General features: G+C 59.3%; 1 protein-coding gene across 1 annotated transcript in view; it reads left to right on the top strand.

Annotated features, from left to right (window-relative positions):
• Positions 1-19,524, top strand: part of LOC113932051 (kinesin-like protein KIF19) — a 46,419-nt gene that overhangs the window by 21,930 nt on the left and 4,965 nt on the right. Inside the window, exons 15-20 of the mRNA XM_035722237.1 lie at positions 528-652; positions 4,225-4,333; positions 4,854-5,246; positions 7,741-7,870; positions 12,052-12,159; positions 13,843-14,083. Of these exons, the coding sequence (XP_035578130.1) occupies positions 528-652; positions 4,225-4,333; positions 4,854-5,246; positions 7,741-7,870; positions 12,052-12,159; positions 13,843-14,083 (1,106 nt within the window). The remainder of the gene's footprint in view (positions 1-527; positions 653-4,224; positions 4,334-4,853; positions 5,247-7,740; positions 7,871-12,051; positions 12,160-13,842; positions 14,084-19,524) is intronic.

Here is a 19,524-nt window from a genome sequence, read left to right as displayed (position 1 = left end):
CTCAGGAAGGCTGTTTTACCGAAAGCAAGTCCGTCCCCAGGGAGCACGCAGCCCCTGCGCCACCGTCTACTCTCTGTCTTTATGGGTTTGGTGACCCGGTGACCTGATAGTCCTTGTCCATCTGGCATTGGCTTCTTTCACCAAGCACGACGCCCTCCAGATCTGTCCCTGTGGGAGCCGGCCTCACAACATCCTTCCTTTCTAAGGCCGAGGGATGTTCTGCGGTGTGGATGGGCCGCCTTGTGTCTGTCCAGCCGTCTGCCGATGGACGTGGGGCGCTTCCACTGCGTGGCTGTTGGGAGTGATGCTGCCAAGAACATGGGTGTAGCAGCATCTGCTTGAGTCCCTGCTTCCGGTTCTTCGGGTGCATGCCCGGGGGTGGGATTCCCGGGTCACATGGTGACTGTGTGTGGCTTCTCGAGGCTGTGCCCTGGCGCTCCGTGGCACTCGCCCTTTGCACAGAGCATCCTTTCTGTCTCTGTGCCGGGGAGGCACAGCCCGAAGTGAGCCTCTCTGCCTGTCCCCAGGATGGCTCGGTTCTGAACCTATCCCCCCCACCGCCGGACGAGGCTGGCCACGACCAGCCAGACAGGAAGGACCTCCCATGGGGCGCCCAGTTTGAGCTGCCGCGGATGCTGCTGCAGACGGACAGGTACCCACGCCCTCCCCTCTCCCGCCCGGGCATGGCCGTGCCCTTGGCTGGTGGGGTGCAGCCCCAGGGCTCATGGCCCCGAGTGTCCTGTCGGGAAGTCCGGCTACCGTCCCTTCCTTGCAGGGCTGTTTAAGATGAACACACACGTCCCAGGAGGTGCTGGCTGTGCAGGGAGGTTTCGAGGCTGGGGAGCTGGCTGCTAGAAGGGTGGCTTTCACTTTGGGTGTATTTTGTTCCCTCGGCGTCCCACCGTGTCCCACGGCCAATGCTTGTCCGCCCTCCTGCTGACTTTTGTCTTGGTGACTTCCACCACCAGAGCAGAGCCGTAGTCATCACTCACAGACTTGCCCCCAGTTTTCATGTTAGCATTGACCAGGTTGTGTCCCCGTCTTAGCCGCTCGTCTGCCTGATGGAACGTCCCGGGCAGGCGGGCTCACACCCGGCGCCTACCTCTCACGGTTGTGGAGGCCCGGCGGCCGCCGTGGAGGAACAGCGGGGTGCGTTTCTGGCGAGGAGCCTCTCCCCGGCCTGTGCACACTGTGTCTGTGCCACGTGCTCATGTGCTGGAGAGACCCCTCTCCTCCTCTCTCGAAGGACGCAGTCCTGTGCCCTCAGAACCCCCCCATGCTGACCTCCCGAAGGCCCCTCTCCAGATCAGTCGCGTCGGGGGCTTCAGCACAGGAGCTTTGGGAGGACCCGGTTCAGGTCACACACATCGTGACACGTCCCCCCAGAATGCAGTTCTACAGCTGGGACACCTCCGTCCATGACCACAGTGCAGTTAGCATCCCCAGCAAAACTAGCGACACGTCTTCGGCGTCACCTCTGATCCTTGCTAGGGTCACAGTTCTCCAGTTTGACCCCAAATTCCTGTGCCGCTGGTTTGTCTAACTCACGTGCAGCGAGGGAATGGGGGAATGAAAACAGCAGGGCTCCAGCCTTGGGGTGTGCATGTGTGTGTGTACATGCGTGTGTACATGCGTGCACACGCATGTACATGGGCTTCTTGGTGTGCAGGTACCTTTATTGTGCAAGTGCGTGCATGTGCGTGTTTCAGGGTGCGTGTGTATGTTTGGGAATGTGTGTGCACGTGCGTGTGCATATGAGAACAAAGTGCCCCATCCCCCCAGTCAAGACTAGATGTCTCTTCCACCTGCTCCTTGGCCCACACCTGCCTGAGCTTGCCGCTTGACCCATGGATTAGAGAGGACGGGTGTTGGCCCCACTCTGACACAGGGCTGATCGCAGGTCGGTTGTGAAGTGGGCCCTTCACCTCCAGCCCTCAGTGTACGGAGGAGGGGGTCTGCCCTGAGGCGGCCCAGACTGTGGCAACACAGCGGGCCAAGCCACCTGCAGGCCGTGAGCCAGAGTGCGGGCTCCATGTTCCAGACGGCACGAGAGGAGCTGGGTCTCCCCGCAGCCAGGCTGGGCTGCTGACACCCTGCCCTAACAGGGTCGAGTCCCTGGGACCCTGCCTGTGGGCCGTGGGCAGCCAGCCTTTAGGCCAGGCTGACCGGTGCTTGAGTCCCTGGTCTGCCAGTCACCTGTACCATGATCCTGATCAAGCAGTTGCTGGGGTCAGCATACCTCCGTGCAGGGCGGCATGTGCCTGACGTGGTGGGGACGCACTACGCAGAGCTGCCGTCATGAGGGCAACCCGACGCGAGGGGGTGGAGGAAGGAAGCCGGTCAGCCTGCCTCGCATGTGAGCAGGACTCCCGTACTGGAGTTGGGCCTCTGTCCCCAGACCCCTTCTAGCTTTCCGGTCACTGTCGGTCCTGACAGAATGCTTTTGGCTGCAGGTAACAGATTTCTCAATGAGATTGCTCTAATCAACACAGGTGTGTATTATCTGACGAGAATTGGGAGGATGAGGGGGCTCAGGGCCATGATTTAAATGACTTGATGATGCCCATGTCCCAGACATGTAAATAATGTCTCCCCTTAGAGTCGAAGAGGCTGCCACAGCTCCACAGATCACACCTCCATATAACCACAGCTTAAAGAGGAAGGGAGGGCTGGGCTCTCTTTTTCATCTGGGAGAAAAATCCCTTCCAGAGGCTTCCCCTGTAGATGTCACTAGGTCAGTGGATCACCTGCTCTCTGCTAGGCCAGTTCCCTACAGAGAAGGGAAGAGGGGACCGTGACAGGCTCGGGCTGAGTCTGACCATGTCTCAGGGCGGGCCACGCCGTCACTCTGAGTCACACTGGCGCTCGTTACCCAGCGAGAAGGGGCGGCCGCTGGGCGGGCAAGCAGAGTATCTGCAAACCTCACTACGTGTTCATTGAGCACCTGTGCCAGGCAGTAAGAGGTGAACAAGATGGACGTGCCCCCTGCCCTCGACCTGCTGTCCCTGTGGCTACAATGGGCAGGCCGGCGAGGAGAGGGTGCAGTTTGCTCCCAGACCCCAAGGGGGTTCCCATGGCAATGTCCTGAGTCTGGAGCCGGCATAGGAAACTTTGCTGCCCACGTCCGATGTGGCCTTCGGCGGGAGGGAGCTGGGCGCTCCGACGGCGTGGGGCACCCCGCACCAAGTGCATACATAGTCTTATTCCACAGGTGCCAACAGGGCTGGAGGGGCTCAGCAGCTTGCTAGAGGTTCACCATGAGGAAACGCCAGCCAGGCATGTGTCTCTAGTTTGGAGTCCTGGCCATGGGGTAGGCGGCCCTGCACTCTCCTGATAGCACCCCAGAGGCCTCCGCGGTTCACACGGTGCTTAAACCCCTTGTCATCAGCCTCATGGTGAGCGAGCAGTCTTCCCAGCAGCTCGGCCTATCACCACTTGGATCTCGTAGACGAGAGAGCAGAGGTCAGGGGCGCAAGCCCACTCGTCAGGGAGCCTGGGTGTGACGTGTGATGCTTTGTTCTTACTCTCGCGGACGACCTGCCTCGACAGGAGGCTCCTAGAAAGCCCTGTTCTTGCAGAGTAGACCCATAGGACCGGGGCAAGTTCTGGAAGGTTGTCTGCAGTTCCTCCCCTTCCAACGGCCAAAGTCTTCCACATGCAGGGTCCTGAGCCAAGTCTATGTCTCTGTTCCATCCTCCTCTCCTTGCTGTGTCTTGGATGTGCCAAGCTGGTCCCTGCCCCAGGGCCTTTGCCCGTGCCATCCCCCAGCACTCAGCACAGCTCTTCCACTGCCATTCCTCGGGTCTCAGCTTGGACGTTCCCTCCTGTTCCGTTTCTCCCGTGGCAGATCTAAGGCCAGCTGGGTGTGCGGCAGCCCAGTTCCGGCACTAACCACCCAGAGTTGGTGTAGACCCCACCAGGTAGGGTCTCCGTCCTCTACAAGATTGCCCCCGTGTCACGGAGGCCGGCGGCCCAGCCGGCTGCAGGTGGAGTCCCCGGGCCACCCGCGCTTCTGTCCAGCTGGCCACCACTTCGGGGGTTCCTGCGGCCCCCTCACGTCTGATAAGGACTCAGGGCTCACGCGCCCAGTGTGGCCCCCGACCTTGCCCTGGCCCGACGTGGGCCACAGCGTCCCATGCCTCAGGCTCTGCTTTCCTCGGCTGGACAAAGGGCTGAGGGGCCCCGGCAGCTGGCTCAGCAGATGCGTCTGTGTGTCCCCCGCAGCAGCGGCTGCAGATCGTCGCAAGCCACACCATCGAGAGCGCTGGGCAAGCCTGATTCCCTTCTCCCACCACCGTCCCTCCGCATCCTGCTAACCCCACCAGCTCACGAGGTTTGTGTGCCGCCCTAAGCAGGGCCCGGGCTCTGGGGAGGCCTCCCCTGCCCCCGCAGAGCTGCGGGACTGGGCAGACAGCAGATGGAGGGGCTCCGGGGAGGGGCAGGCTGTGAATATTCACGCCTTTCCTATGAACTATGAACTATCGTTAAGAAGCTGCTAGATTTGTGATTACCAGTGGTAGTGTGAGTGAGCACTCTTACCCTGGGTCACATGCTGGGGATGCCCCCTGTCCTAGTGGGGGTGCTGGGAAGCTCAGGCCCCTGGAAGTAGGCCCATCCATGACTCCAGGTGGTGCGGAGATGCCCTGGGCTCCTCGGCCCTTGGGAGTGCTGACCCGTGGCTCCAGGGTGTCCTGGACCCAGGGACTGGCTTCTTCACGCACCTTCCTTGGCCCTCCTCCCACCCCACTTGCCCCGAGTCACTGGCCCCGAGTCGGTTTCTGGGGCCCAGCGGGGGGCGGGCCAACCGGGGCAGCCTGGTGATGTCTGACCATCGCTGACGCTGGTCCCTACAGCCATCGAGCTCCCCAAGTATGAAGAACTTGGTCTCCAAGATGTGCCCCCCGACTGGCCTGGACCTGGGCCGCTCGCAGATGGCGGCAGAGGCCGGCGGCCCAGCCCTGAGCGCTCAGGCCCTCAAGGAGATGGCCATGAGCACCAAGAGCATCGCTCTCATCGCAGCCACCCGGCGCTCCAAGGCTCAGGACCGTGAGGGTGGCAGTGGCCACTCCTCCCTCCACCTTCCGCAGGAGGTGGCCCTGGACTCCAGGGACCCGAAGGCCACTGTCACCCCGGAGCCGAGCCCAGCAGAGCAGAGGTGGCCCCTCGCCAGCCCAGGCAGGGGTGGTTCTGCAGAGAGGAAGGCCAGGAGGAAGCGGTCACCCTCCCTCACCTGGAGCGTGCAGCCGGTGGGTGGACATTGGCTGGCCTCCTAGCCCAGTCGCGGGGTCGAGCTGGGATGGCAGAGAGGGAGGGTCGGACTGACCCCCACTGTTATGGTGGAGGCAGGAGGGCCCCAGGTGCGGAGGAGGAGGAGAAAGGACACCTGGGCCCCCACCCCTTCTTCATCGGAAGCTGGGTGCGTGCCTGTTTTCAGTAGCCACATCACAGGGCGGGCACCAGCTTCTCATCTCCTGTTCTTCCTAAATGTTCGTTTATAAATTCTCAAGTGCCCACGTGGTATTGGCATTTTTACCCTGAAAAGGTACATTGCTTGGTTCTAGCTCCCGTCAGGCACATAGTAACCGTGTGAGTCGTGAGGCGCTGCCCACCACGCGGTGTCTCTCCTGCAGGAGCCTGGCCCCGGGCCTGGCCTTCCTCTCTGCAGAGAGGTCCCTGCCCGGGCTGGCGAGGGGCTACCTCCGGTCTGCTGGGCTCGGGTCCGGGGTGCGCCTCCACTGCTGGGACTGAGCTCCACGCGCTGTCCATTGTGCGGCCCCTGATGGTCGTCTGCTCCCCATCCCGAGGCCAAGTAGGCCGTCTTTCATTTCTGACCACTTCAGCATCCCTCTGTGGGCAGTGTTCCTTGTTTCTAGTTACCTTTTTGGGACACTGGACCGTGTTGACCTGTGGAAGTCTCCACAACATTTAAGCAGAATCCAGCACACAGCAGAGCGCCACACTGATCACTCCCTGGCCACACTGATCAACTTGCTGACCACATTGATCACTCCCTGAATGCACCGGTCACTCGCTGACCACACGATCAACTTGCTGACCACGCTGAACACTCCCTGGCCACACTGACCAACTTGCTGACCACACTGATCACTCCTTGACCACACTGATCACTCCCTGGCCACACTGACCAGTCACTGACCACTCCCTTGCCACACTGACCACTCCCTGACCACACTGATCACTCTCTGACCACACTGATCACTCCCTGGCCACAGTGAGCACTTTCTGACCACTCCCTGGCCACACTGATCACTCACTAACCACACTGATCACTCGCTGACCACACTGACCACTCCCTGGCCACACTGATCACTCACTGACCACACTGATCACTCACTAACTGCACTGATCACTCTCTGGCCACACTGATCACTCACTAACCACACTGATCACTCGCTGACCACACTGACCACTCCCTGGCCACACTGATCACTCGCTGACCACATTGATGACAATGGTGTGAAGTAATGTTTGCATGGGGGAGAGGGTGGGTTTGGCACAGGTTCTAGTCCATATGGGAATGGTGTTCCCTTGGTGAGGTTTCTTTCCATCCTACTCTTGGTGAAATAAACTGGAGAAAGTTAGCAGGTTCTCTCTGGGCGAGCTGGCTGTGGGCCAGGGGCCTGACAGATGTGGCTCCGCCTCTGCCAGGTGCACAGTGGACACTTGCTGATTCAAGCTGAAACCACTCTGGCAATCAGGCAGTAGGATTGAAGGTAGGACCGTAGCAGGGGTCAGAGGGTGAGCGTACCAGTCAGAGCTCTCCAAACAGAACCAGTAGGGTGTGTGTGTGCGCGTGCATGACACAGATGCTCACACACTCACACATGCATACATACTCTTATACACACTCATGCGGGCACACACACACACACACATTCACATACACAGACACACACACGCATTCACACATGTGCACACACACACATATGCATACACACACACACACAAAGCTTTATTATAAGCAATTGGCTCGTGTATTTATGGAGGCAGACAAATCCCAGAGCCGTGGTTGGCAAGCTGGAGACAGTTTAAGTCCAGAGCCAGGAAAACCCAAAGTCCCATCTCAAGGCAATCAGGCAGGAGGAGTCTCTCTCACTTCCAGGATGGTCAGCCCTTTTGTTCTATCCAGGCCTTCAACTGATTGGTCGAGGCCCACCCACACAGCTGTGGGCGATCTGCTCTACTCAGTCGATCGATTTATTTATTTTTAAAGATTTTATTTATTTATTAGAGAGAGAGAGACAGTGAGAGAGGGAACACAAGCAGGGGGAGTGGGAGAGGGAGAAGCAGGCTTCCCGCGGAGCAGGGAGCCCGATGCGGGGCTCCATTCCAGGACCCCAGGATCATGACCTGAACTGAAGGCAGACGCCCAACGACTGAGCCCCCCAGGCACTCCTCAGTCAATCTATTTAAATGTTAACCATTTAACTCCCCCCCCACCCGTTTTCGGGGGCACTGAGAGTAGAACATGGGAGGGGAGACAACCAACAGCCAGGAGAGGATCATTCATTCATTCACTCATTCATTTCTCTCTGGGGGTTGGAGGAGCGCACTAGCAGTGATCCTGCTTCTGTCCACTGAGGTATGTCTCGTGCCTGCAGCAGACTGCCACATAGTAGGCCTTGATCCGTGCGTGGCTTTGGGTCAAATGCCACTGACATGTTACCTCTTCTGTGCCCACTCTCTATGCCCTGCCCTGCTGTGTGCTTGTCCCTGCAGGTGGTCAAGCCTGTGGCTGAGAGCCAGCCACCCCCGGCCCTCCTGCAGCTGACAAAGTCGTCCGGAAAGAGCTTCTTCCCCGCTGTCCCCATGGCCTCCAAGATAAAACCCAGCCTCAGTGTCCACGCAGGTACCAGATCAGAAAGATAAGATAGCATGTTGGGGCTTCGTCTGCCCCTCCTGCCAAGGGTGAATCTTTGGAAAGTGCGACGTTTTGGGCTGCTATCAGCTGTGTGCGCCTTGCTGTTAGTTTGAGGTCTTCAGGGCCGGGAGTGGGCCAAGGCCACTGGCTTCACGAGACGAAACATTCCCAGGGGCACTCGGCTTCACTTCTGGCCCACCTGGCACCCCAACAGAGTTTGAAGCGGTGGCTCAAAACACGGTGGGCTGCCTGCGTGCGGTCCTTCTTGGTCTGGGTTTGAATTCTGGCTCCTGAGCACAGGATGAGCTCGTGGTGAGAACTTTGGAATGCAGGTAAAATCCTCCGCGAGAGAAGACCGCTGGTGTACTCCCCCGTAAGGTGGCCTCCTCCTGGGTGAGTGGCGGCACAGACACCGGCCCCTGTTGTAGGCTAGCCAGTATGGCTGGCATATCACAGCTGCAGACACAGAGTGGGGGTGTCGGCGCTCCTCCAGGGGTGCCCACAAACTGTGCCTGACAGAGGATGTCGAGACCCAGCTTCTAGAAAGCGTGCCACCACTTGGGATAAATGGCCTGCATCCTGTCTCTTTGAAAATTTTCCCATTAGTCTTTCTAGTGATTCATCTTTATTCTATTTGCAAAAGTATCAGCCCCATCGAGGCTGGGAAAAAACCCACAAGCAGGTCAGTCCTGGCCACGGATGAGCCTGTTTCACTGACCATGTAATCAGAGCTCACGGTGACAGAACGCTTGCTCTGTACCAGGCGCTCGGCGGGTGTCAGCTCACTTGTCCTCACAGCAGCCCTGTCCCCGTGGCACAGAGAAGGAAACTGAGGGACCAAGGTTCAGGGCCCTGCACGAGGTCACACGGCTGGGAGCGGCAGACCCGATCCCTAGTGCTCGACCGGACTTTTATGCCTTCCCTCACGTCTGGTTTCGGTATCAGGGCATGTGTGGGTCAAGGAGGGAGTGCATCCTAGGGCCGTGGCCGCGGACTTTGAGGACCGTGGCAACGTGCTCTGTCTCGCTGGTGGGTGTGCACCTTGCACAACCCGGCTCATATCCGTGCTCTCAAATTCTTCAGAAGTCTCTGATCCTGGGACAGAGTTGGGACCCACCTGTGATTTCTCGGTTCGGCTCCTGGGACGGCCACTGGCGACACAGGCCTGCGATAGCACCGCAAAAGCTTAGAAACTCTTCAAGCGTTCTCCATCCGCATGGGATTTGCCACTTTCAGGAGCTTTTATTAACTCGTCCTCCTGTTTGCATGCTCGTGAACAGTCACACGGTCCCGGAGAGCGCAGTGGCATCAGGCGTGCAGGGCCGGGCGCGTGCCCACCACTGTCCTCCCAGCGGGCGGCCAGGCGCCCCAGGCGCCCGTCCCCAGGCCCTCCCCTGGAGGGGCACCATGGGAACACCTGCTGGGGCAGCTCTGGAGAGGCCTGGCTGTGACCATGTAGCCAAAGCCACTGGGCTCCTGTGAGCTCCCGTCCCCTAGAGACAAGCCCCTTGGAACCTGTCTCTACAGGTGATTTAGAAAGGAGTTTGCTTTGTCCCCCCTCCCCCGTTGTATTATGAAATTGCTAATGGACCCAGAAGTAGGAGCAGCTTCCCCGTGCAGCAGCGGCGTTCTCCACCCACTCTGCTCCTGCACTCCCGAGACGCGTTTCCATCCACTCGAGCGTTGTCTGCTTTCCTGGAGAGGTTTCAAGGAAATCCCAGAGCGTGCCGCGTCCCCCGTGAATCTTTCGAGAGCTTTCCCTCTGCGGTGAGAGAGCGTTTATTGCACATGACAGCTAGACAGTTCAGTGCGCTTCCTTTTTGTCTGTGTGCAAAAGAAACCAGCCTTTTTCAAATAAACCAGAGTGGGTGAGAAAGGGAGGTGCCGAGTCCCGCTTTGTGGGCACCCTAAGCAAAGGCTGGGCCCACCCCACAGGAAACAGAGGTTCCCCTCTACAGCCCTTTGTTTCTGTGGTGGAAGAGTCTGAACCTGTTATAAGCATCATTGGTCCTCCTGGATCTGCAGCCGCTGGTTCAAATGGGTTAACTGAGCCGAAGTGACGTCTCCAGGCCCACGCTGAGTGTTGCTGTTGCAGCCAGGGCTGGCGCTCCCGTGCCCCTCCCGCTGGGCCTGGCTGTCTGCTTGGAGGAGGAACACACGTGTCCTTGGCAGGTGTACAGGGAGGCCCTGCAGGTAGCGGGAGTGGACCAGGGATCCCGTATCGCAGGCGGGGGCCGTGCAGATCCGTGCAGGGAGCCCGAGGATCACCACTGACTGTGTTTGCACAGGCCTGGGCTCCCCTGGGGCAGGCTGCTTGGGCTGAGAGACCCTTGCAGTAGTAGTCTGACTGCTTGTTCGCAGTTTCGGGCGGTGGTGTTGCTGGCCCTGCACTCAGGCCTGAGGTGTGCAGCGTCTGGGTGTGCAGCGTCGAGCCTCAGCCCTGCGGGCATCTGAACGGGGGAAGAACAGCTGTCACCGAGTGGACAGCGGTTGGGTGCCAGGAGGGAGTAAACGTGTCCCCTCATTTATCACTCACGGAAAACCTACCACGTAGGGGCCCATTTCACAGAATGGTAGACACCCCCAGCGAGGAGGGGGCGCCCAGGCCCGGGCCGCACAGGTGCTCCTACACCTTTCTCTCATCCCTGTCCTGGGCCAAGCGCAAGGTGCGTCTTCCCCATGCCCCCTGCTATCTGCCAGCTCATTTGGGGAGCATGAAACCCGCCCTGAAACCTTCCTTAAAAATGGTCGAATCCTCTAAATGAGGAGCCCTTTCTCCCTGATGAGCTGGAACAGCTCAGGACACTCATCCCTAAAGCAGAGACGACAGCCCGGCAGTTCGGTCGCATTGGCTGCCCGGCTCGCTGGGTCTCTGGCCTCCCTCCCTAGTTGCGGCTCCTGACGAGCTTGTGCGCGTCTCCCTGCGCGGGTCAGGGGTGTTCTTCAGGTCCGACTCCCGTTCCTTTAAAAACTGCGGTAAAACTCACACACGAAACTCAGCAGTGTGCAACGCAGTGGCATTTAGTGTATTTACGATGTTGTGCGTCCCCACCACTGGGTGGTTCCAGAACATTCCGTCACCCCAAAAGGAGACCCTGAACCCCACTCTCCCCCCCCAGCCCCTGGCAGCCACTGACGTACGTCCTGTCGCTGCGGGTTGGCCTGTTCTGGCCACTTCCTGCTCACGGACTCCCACGACGTGCGGCTGTGGGTCTGGCTTCTCGTGCGGGGCATCCCTGGGCTGTGGCAGCATCAGAGTTCATGCTCTGTTATGGCCGGTACTAGGTCACATGTTTGTACTGTCGTGAGTGGTTTCCACCTCCCGGCCATCGTGAATCTCTGAGTACAGTGTTTGCTTAAACGTCCGTTTCCGGGTCTTTGGGCTAATACCTGAGAGTGGGTCTGTGCATCACGACGCAATCCTCTGTTGAATCTCCTGGGAAACCACTACCCCGTCTCCAACCAGGGCCGCACTGTGGCGCATCCCCACCAGCAGTCCCGAGTCTCTGTCCCGCTCTGCGGGCTCAGTCCTGTGCCCTCTGCTGTGCCCAGACCTCTCGATTCCCCGTTCCTTCCCTGATTTGCCAGCAGTAGCGGGCCCAGCCCTGGTTAAGCGTCAGGTGCGCTCTGGGCCGGGGTGGGAACGGCCGCCCAAGAACAGAACAGCCCCCTCTTGTGGGGACACGTGTGCCAGGTGGAGGCAGGGGTCGGGAAGAGAACAAAGTGACCAGGGCACACCACAGGGCCAGGAATCCGAGCTCAGGCCGTCAGGTGGCCTCTGCTTGGGGGCGCCCAACCGTGTCTGGGGGAGACACCCTCTCCCTCGCTGCTTCCTCTTCTGTCTGACTGAACTCTGCTCAGTAACCCCGGGAAACCCTCCCCGTGGCTGGGCCATGGCCGGCTCAGAGCAAACAGGGGAAGGAGAGGGAAGGAGAGGGAAGGAGAGCATGGTTGCTGGCGGAGGGAAAGGAACCAAAGCCAGAGCGGGGAACATTCCAGAAAGGCCTGGGCTGTGGGGAGTACAAACAAGGTGGCCTCAGCAAGGAGCCCAGCGGGCACATGGTAGGTACTCAACACGCTGCGTAGATTGCTCATGATCTCCTCTCATCCCCAGGACTCACGGGGTGGCCCCTAAACTAATGTCCTCTTCTCTCCTGTTCACTGTGTAGACGAGAAGATGCCCCCGGTGCCTGAGGTCAGCTTCACCCTCCCCAGCGCCACGTGGCAGAGCGACCCGGGCCTAAGTAAGGCCCCGATCCTGCCCAGGGACGTCCGAGGTCAGTGCCCGCGCCATCCCACAGCTCCCGCGCCCGTGTCTGCCCCCGCCACCCCCCCAGTCTGTCTGTTCCGCTCCCCACGCACCCCTGCCGAGTGTGCAGCGGCCACCTGATGGGACGGCTCGGGTCTAGAACGTGAGCAGAACCACCGCGCCAGCCCGGCGCTTGCATTCAGAAACAATAATGCTTGTTTCGTGTAACTGATGTTCAGAACAACCTCCCAGAAGGGTTGTGCTAATTTTGCACATTCGCCCGCGGCGTTGGGAAAGCGCCAGTTTGACCGTGACCCTGCCAGGCCTGGGCGTTAACCTCGAAACACAGAGGACACATCCCATTCCTCTTCTGCTCCCGTGTCTCAAAGATACATCCCGTGTTAGCATCTGCCCTCATGTTACCCTCACCCCAGCCTGGGAGGTAGGGGCTGCCCGAATCCTTTCGGGGGTGGGACACTCCCTCTGGAAGCTTTTCCCGCCCCCTCCCACCCCGAAACCAACACACAGCTGAGCCATCAGGAAGGACAGATATAAATCATCAATAGGCCTGACGCCCACCCGGGAGGGAAGTTCTTCCTTACGTCTAACCTCAGTCCCTCTTACTGTAGCTTTAACCTGCACCTTCCCGCTACCGTTTCAGAACAGGTCCAGAACTCGTCATTGGGTCCTCCTTTCCAAGGGTTCTTGGGGAAGGGGTCTCAAAGGCGCTCGCTGGCCGTGCCCTTGTGGCCACGGGCGTAGGCCGGATTAAACAGCATGGGGGATGGGAGATGCGCCACGAGGACTCTCCCACCCTAACTGCATGTGTCCCCTGCGGTGGAGAAAGTGGCTGGTGGGGGGGGTGGTCTCGGGGACAGGCCTGTGTCACTAGTGTGTGTGGGGAAGCGGGGCCCTAGGCTGGGGAGGCGCAGTCCCACAGGGCGCAGGCGGAGCTGGAGGAGGGAGGTGTGCCCACGCGGGTCCTGAACCGAGTCTGGCCGGCGGCTCAGGCCAGGACATCCGCACCAGGGACCCGGCCGTGGGGACTCTGGCTTCGTCGGAGTCAGCCTCAGCCATGGACTAGAGTCTCCCCACCCCTCCAGGGTCTACAGATAGTGGAGGTCGGCACCACAGCCCACTGCCCCCCAGCGCCCCCCGCAAGCCCCGGGGCAGCGCCAAGCGACCACGAAGGCCCCAGTGAGGACATGAGCCGGCAGGCCAGGCACGTGAGGGCAGGCCACAGAGGCCTGCCCCGGAGTTGGGTTCGAGAGACAGGACCCTTCGGGGGCAGCCAGCCAGCTTTCTGGGGCTCTCTGTGCTGGCAGCTGCCTCGCCAACCCCCTTCAGAGGGAGGGCCGTGGATGGGATGTCAGAGCCCTTCTGAAGGACGCCTCAGGAGGAGCCTCAGGCCTCATCTGGGTCATTCCCAGTCGTGGGTGCTCGTCCCGGGATCACTCCACCCAGCTGTTTCTGCTCCGGGAGAAAGCTTTCATTCTTCTCCTGATTGGGCGAGGCCCACCCACACTGCCGAGGGGGCCTCTGCCCCGGAGTCTCCTTGCTGATTGGAATGTTAATCTCATCTGAAGCTCGCCTTTCGCAGCACCGAACACCTGGGTGCCATGGCCCGGCCAAGCTGATGCTCACATTAACCCTCACGCCCCGCGAGCCTTGGCCGGCAGAGTGACACCGTCCCGTGCCCGTGTTTGCACAGGCTCCGGAACAAGCCAGCGTGCAGCAGACCCGGTGCCCAACGATCAGGAGCCGGCCGTGGAAGCTGTGAACCCAGGAACCAACGTTCTAACGTTCAGCAGGATAGAAAAGTCCAGGAAGCCCCCAGGACCGTCCCTGGGGCGCCGGGGCGCCACCTTCTCTGGATCTGCTTTTGACACTTGCTGTGGCTTTGAATCCACTGCCCAAGTGACAGGCTCTCAGGGGCACCCCGTGTGGAGGCCGTGGGGACCGGAGCCACCTCCCTGTGGCAGGAGCCACGCCGGGTGAAGCATCCAGTGGAATCGGCGGGTTTGGGGAGTCAGCCTATAGCACATCAGGGCCGGAAGGTGGAGGTGGTGTTGTGGCCTCGCGGCCTGAGTGGGAAGCAGGTTGTCTTGGACTCGTGGGTGCCTGGCGCAGGGTGGACACCCCAACGTGTTGTGCAAACTGCACGGCCGGACGCCACGGTCTGGCTCCCCTCCCGTCCTAAGACCCGCTGTCAAGGAGGACCCGCTGGGGTCTTGTCCTCTCTGGGCCTCCTGGAGGAGTGTGTGGAGGTGGGGAGGTGGTCCCACATTTATCTTTGGGGGCTCTGCTGCCTGCTGTGTACAGATCTGCCGGGGGCCCTCTGATGCCCACCTCCCCTTCCCCGGGGGCAACGCTGAGCCTGGGGGCCCTCTGATGCCCACCGCCCCTTCCCCGGGGGCAATGCTGAGCCTGGGGGCGGGGATGACTTCTGCTTTCCCACCCTGGCCCCAGATCCTGGGTAGGGCAAGAGTTACTGGTTGCCCCCCTATATCTGCTCGCTTTCTTCCAGGATAATAGAAACCCCAATTTTTAGCTAGTCACACGGCTCCCCAAATAAGGACTGTATCTCCCAGCCTCCTTGGCGGCTGCATATGGCTGCGTGACTAAGCTCTTACAGATGGGCTACAAGCCAGAAGCAGCTGCTTCCAAGAACCTTCATCACAAAGGATCATTAGCATGTTCCTCACGCCTCTTTCCTTCTTCACTTCCTCAATCCTACTACCTAGAATTTGAATGTGATGGCTGGAACTCTAGCCACCATTTTGAGGCCTTGAGGACAAAGGCCATGCCCTCAGGAGGATGGAGCTGGCAGCTGGAAGGAGCAGAGATGCCTCTCAGCATTGTTACATCCTACCCCCAGATGTGAACTTGAGAGAGGAATGAGTGTACCTCATCCTAACTGATCGGGGAGGGGAAGCCCAGGCAGTTGCTGGTTGTGGCTGAAGAAGTCCCTGGTACTTTTGTGGAGTGATGTCAACAGATTAGAAACGACAGCATGGCCCCCAGGTTGTTCCTAGGCTGGCGTGAGCGTATAGCAGAAACTCCTGGTCTTTCTACACCCTGCCTTGAGCTGGGCAGGAAAGAGAGCAGTGGACCGGCCCGTGCACCTGAGAAAGGGCTGAGGAGGCACTTACATCGGGGGCCGGGGGTGGGTAGGTAGGGTCCCAGCCTCACGGGGGTGTATTAGTCAGGGTTCTCCAGCAAAATAGAAGTACTAGGGTGTGCGTGTGTGGAAATGTTTAGTTTAGCCGTGGGATTGCACAGGCTTGGCGAGTCCACTGTCTGTGGGGTGGGCCAGCAGGGGGGGCCCGGGGCAGTGCCGTCTGCTCAGGGAAGGTCAGCCTTTTGTTCTATTCGGGCCTTGGGATGATGGGACGAGGCCCACCCACATTATGGAGGACCATCTGCTTTACTCAACGTCCGCTGATTTACATGTTAGTCTCACCCCAAAACACCTCCACAGAAACATCCAGAATAACATTTAACCGCCTGTATGGGCACCCAGCCAGGCAGACATGTGAGATTCGCCATCGTAGGGGGCGACACAGGACCGGGAAGAGCCAGGCCGGAGAGGTTCACACCCTCTCCACGCCAGCCTGTGACAGCCGGGGAGGCCCCCGAGCTCAGGGTCAACCCGGGTGACGGAGGCTGGGGGAGGATCTTGAATTTGGCCCAGTTTGAACCCAGAATGACTGAGGAAAACTGCACAAGCATCTGAGTGTCCCCAGGAGTTGTCTTTGGGCGCATCAGAGTTCAGGTGACTGTAGATTTGCACCTGTGATGTCAAGGTCACACTGTGATCTTGAAAATTATATAAAGGGAGTGATAAAAACGTCCTCCCCTGCCCCGTGCTTTCTCGGAGGTAAGTCCTCTTTAATGATTGGGTGCATGCTCTTCTCGGTTTTCCCCTGAAATAACCCCAATTCAGAAGTGTCTCAGCTTAGGTCCCCACAATGGCAGAGCCTATCACAAACTAGGGCGCAGGTGGCTTCTTTGGGAGGTGACGCTAGGGGGCGGTGGGGGGAAGCCACCAAGGGCGGGCACCACCAGAGCTGCTGCTGGCAGCGGGAGGCGGAGTCGGCCAGGACCCTGCGCTTACAAGCAAGCCTGTGGAATCGACCCCCCAGCACCAGGGGACGGGATCCGGGGGGCACTGGCCCTACATTAGGCTGTGTTCGCAAGTGGCCCGAGCATTCTCGCCCCGCCCCCTGCAGTAGAGGGGCCCCAGGGCAGAGAATGGAAACTCTGGTGCAAAACTCAGAGCAAAGTGCATTTTGGCACTGTCCACAGGCTGCAGCTGAAGGCCAAGGCGAGGCCTGGGGGCCAAAGGCATCCAGGAGACAGAACTCCTTTGCACACACACTCCCTCATGCACTCACGTGCGCACGCACGCACACACACACACACACCCATGCGCGGGTTTCCCGCCTGCCTCCCTGCTGTTGCTCCCACGGTCCTCTCTGCTTGGAAGCCCTCCCCACCCTCCCTGCCAGCCTCTGGTCCTCACCCAGGAGGCCTCCTCTCCTTACCTGCTGGGCCAGGGACTCAGAGCCTCCTCTGTCATGGCACACATGGACCATGTGACAACTGTCTATGCAAGTGTCCCCATCACTGCACTTTCGGCACCTCAGACAAGGCCCTGCCTTCCATCTGTGTCCTCCCTGGCCTGGAGCAGGGGCCTGGGCATGACTGCGGAATGAAGGGGTGAGTGAGTGAGCGAGTGTGGGCAGGCCCTGCGTTCAGAGCTGGAGGTGCAGGGCCAGGGCCCCAGCCTGGGACATCTGTGTGTGCTGGGAGGCCGGGCCCTCTGCAGCCTTGCGTGCTGGGAGGCGTGCAGAGGGGTACGCGTGCAGAGTGGCCATCCAGGGGCTTCGTGGTGCCCATGCTGGGACCCAGCTGAGGCTCAGGAATTCAGGCACTGAAACAAACGACTGTCAAATGGGGGGGGGGCAGTATAAACTTTCCCAGGCCCTAGCCTCGCTGCAGGCCTCTGGGGCTGTCATCGGCCTGTGGCCCGGGGACGTGGAGCACGCTGTGGCTACTCATGACTAGGTGGCTGAGCTGGGCTTTGAACCCAGGGTGTGTGGCCTCTTCCCTTGTCACCCCTGGAAGCCAGGCCAGATATGCTGGGCAGTAGGGAGCCACAGCATGTTCACGAGCAAGGAAGAAACCTGAGTGTGTCTCACTGTTGCATGGAACCTGGCTCTTCGCATGCACCTGCTGGGCGGTGGTGGGCTGAACGCTGATGGACGAGGAATGGGAATGTTAGAGAGTCCTTTAATGTTTGCAAACCGGGTGAGATCCCATGGTATATGCAGTATACATGCACCTGTGGGTCTACACTCACCTGTATGTGCTGGGTGGAAAAGCCATGGAAGGAAATCCTAGAAACGGGTCATAGTGAGGGGCTTGGGGGCATGTGGGCAGCAGACCCCTTTTCACTGCATCCATTTTCTACCCATTTGGATTTTTATCGTGTTCCTGTATGACTTAATGTGAAAAAAAGAAAAGGAATTATTTTAAAAATAGCCACGGTTCTGTTATATGCTGGTGTGGGCAGCTCTCTGAAATACACCGACTGAAAAACAAATAGAGGCTCAGAACAGTATGTATGATATGCTTTTATGTCTATATGATGACAATTACATAACGTAGGCAAATATGGTGGATGTGAATTATTTCTCTAAGAATTCGCAAAACACAGACAGAAACCGGTGCTGCATCTGCAAGGCCCAAGCCACTGATGAGAGCGCGGGTGGGGCTGGGAGGAAGGGTTATAGGACTCAGCCCTCGGAAAGGATTCTTTGTTCTACGGACAGATTCTCCACAAGTTTCTGGGGCTGCTGCGTCCCCAGTTAGAGCCCTGGTCAGCACTGTGTGCGTGCTGCGTGAGTGGCAGGCCAGCCCCGGTCCAGTCCACGGGGCCCCTCCCAGGAAGGGAGGGAGCTTTGTACCGCCCTTGACTTTGTTAAAGCTCTTCCTAGGTTTGCTCGGAGGCTCAGAGGGTCAGCTTTCTCCTCTGCCTGTGACCGGAGGTCCAGGCGGTGCACAGGTACCAGGTGGGTCAGGGAGGGAAACGGAATCCCGGGGGTTCCAAGGCGGGGGGCCGAATGGAGCCCCAGCCGGCACTAAGTGCCGGGGATGCAGCCGCCACTGGGCGGACACATACCCTTGCGGAGCTCACGTTCTAGAGAAGGTGGGGGCAGAGAATGAACAGGAAGCCCTCTGATGAAAACAAGCTACAGGGACAGAGTGCTGGGCGGGCTACTTTAGAGAGGCTGGTCAAGCAAGGCCTGCTGGAGGCAGCACAGTCCAGGTGGGAAGCAGAGCAAGGGCAAAGGCCCTGGGGCAGACGGGTAGTGTTGGCTCTGATAACGCAGCAAACATCAGAAGCTCTGAGCGAGACTCAGGAGGTGCTATGGCCTCAATGTTTGTGTCCCCCCAAAATTCCTATTTTGAAATCCTGACCCCCCAACGATGGTGGTATTAGGAGGTGGTGGGGCCTCTGGGAGGAGGCGCTTGGGTCATGAGGGATGGGCCCCCATGAATGGGACCAGTGCCCTCCCCAGCCCCTCCACCATGTGAGGACACAGCAAGAAGGTACTGGCCACAGATAGGGAGGAGGACCTTCCCCAGAACGTGGCCATGCGGCCCCTTGATTACGGACTTCCAGCCTGCAGGACCGTGAGCAATAAATGTGTGTTGTTTCTAAGCGTCCCGGTCGGCGGGATCTTGTTATAGCAGCAGGAATGGACTGAGATAGGAGAGCAGCAAAGGAGGGCTCCGGGCAGAGGCGTGGGTACTCCAGCAACTTTAATACGAGAACCAGAGGGTCCTATGGAGGACTGGAGCTTTGACAGAGGACGTGTGAAGACTTCTGAATTGCCCCCGCCTGCCTGGAGGGCGGATGCTGTCCCACAGCTTCACCCGGGGTCCTGGCATCCTCTACAGGACAGAGGCTGAAGCTGCAACAGAGGGGACTCTGCTGGAAACATCCCATGTTCAGCACCGTGTAGTTCCAAGGCTTTGCTGCAGGAGGAGAGGAACGTGGGGGAGATGATTCCAGAATCCGGCCTGGAGAGAGATGGGCAAGGAAGAAGCCCCTGCTGGGGAATGGTGGTGGGTTTTCCTGCAGAGGACGATGTAAAATCTGGGCAGCCCAGAGGAGTGAGCTTGCAGGTGTGCAAGCAGGGACAAGCCCCTGATCACACTGGTGACCGAAGCCATCAGGTGGCAGGATGTTTAACCCCTCTCGCGCTTCCTCCTGAGAACGGGTCACGCATTCCCCGAGCTGGCTTGTCCTTTCTGAGCCTGTATGGATTAGCCTGTGTGTGGATCATGAGGGCTTGGGTACAACTCAGCTAGTGGCTTCTCC

The sequence above is a fragment of the Zalophus californianus genome, chromosome 10 (genome assembly GCF_009762305.2).
Source record: "Zalophus californianus isolate mZalCal1 chromosome 10, mZalCal1.pri.v2, whole genome shotgun sequence".
Taxonomy (NCBI): domain Eukaryota; kingdom Metazoa; phylum Chordata; class Mammalia; order Carnivora; family Otariidae; genus Zalophus; species Zalophus californianus.
The sequence above is the reverse complement of the archived record's forward strand: the minus strand, read 5'-3'. Positions and strand labels throughout refer to the sequence as shown.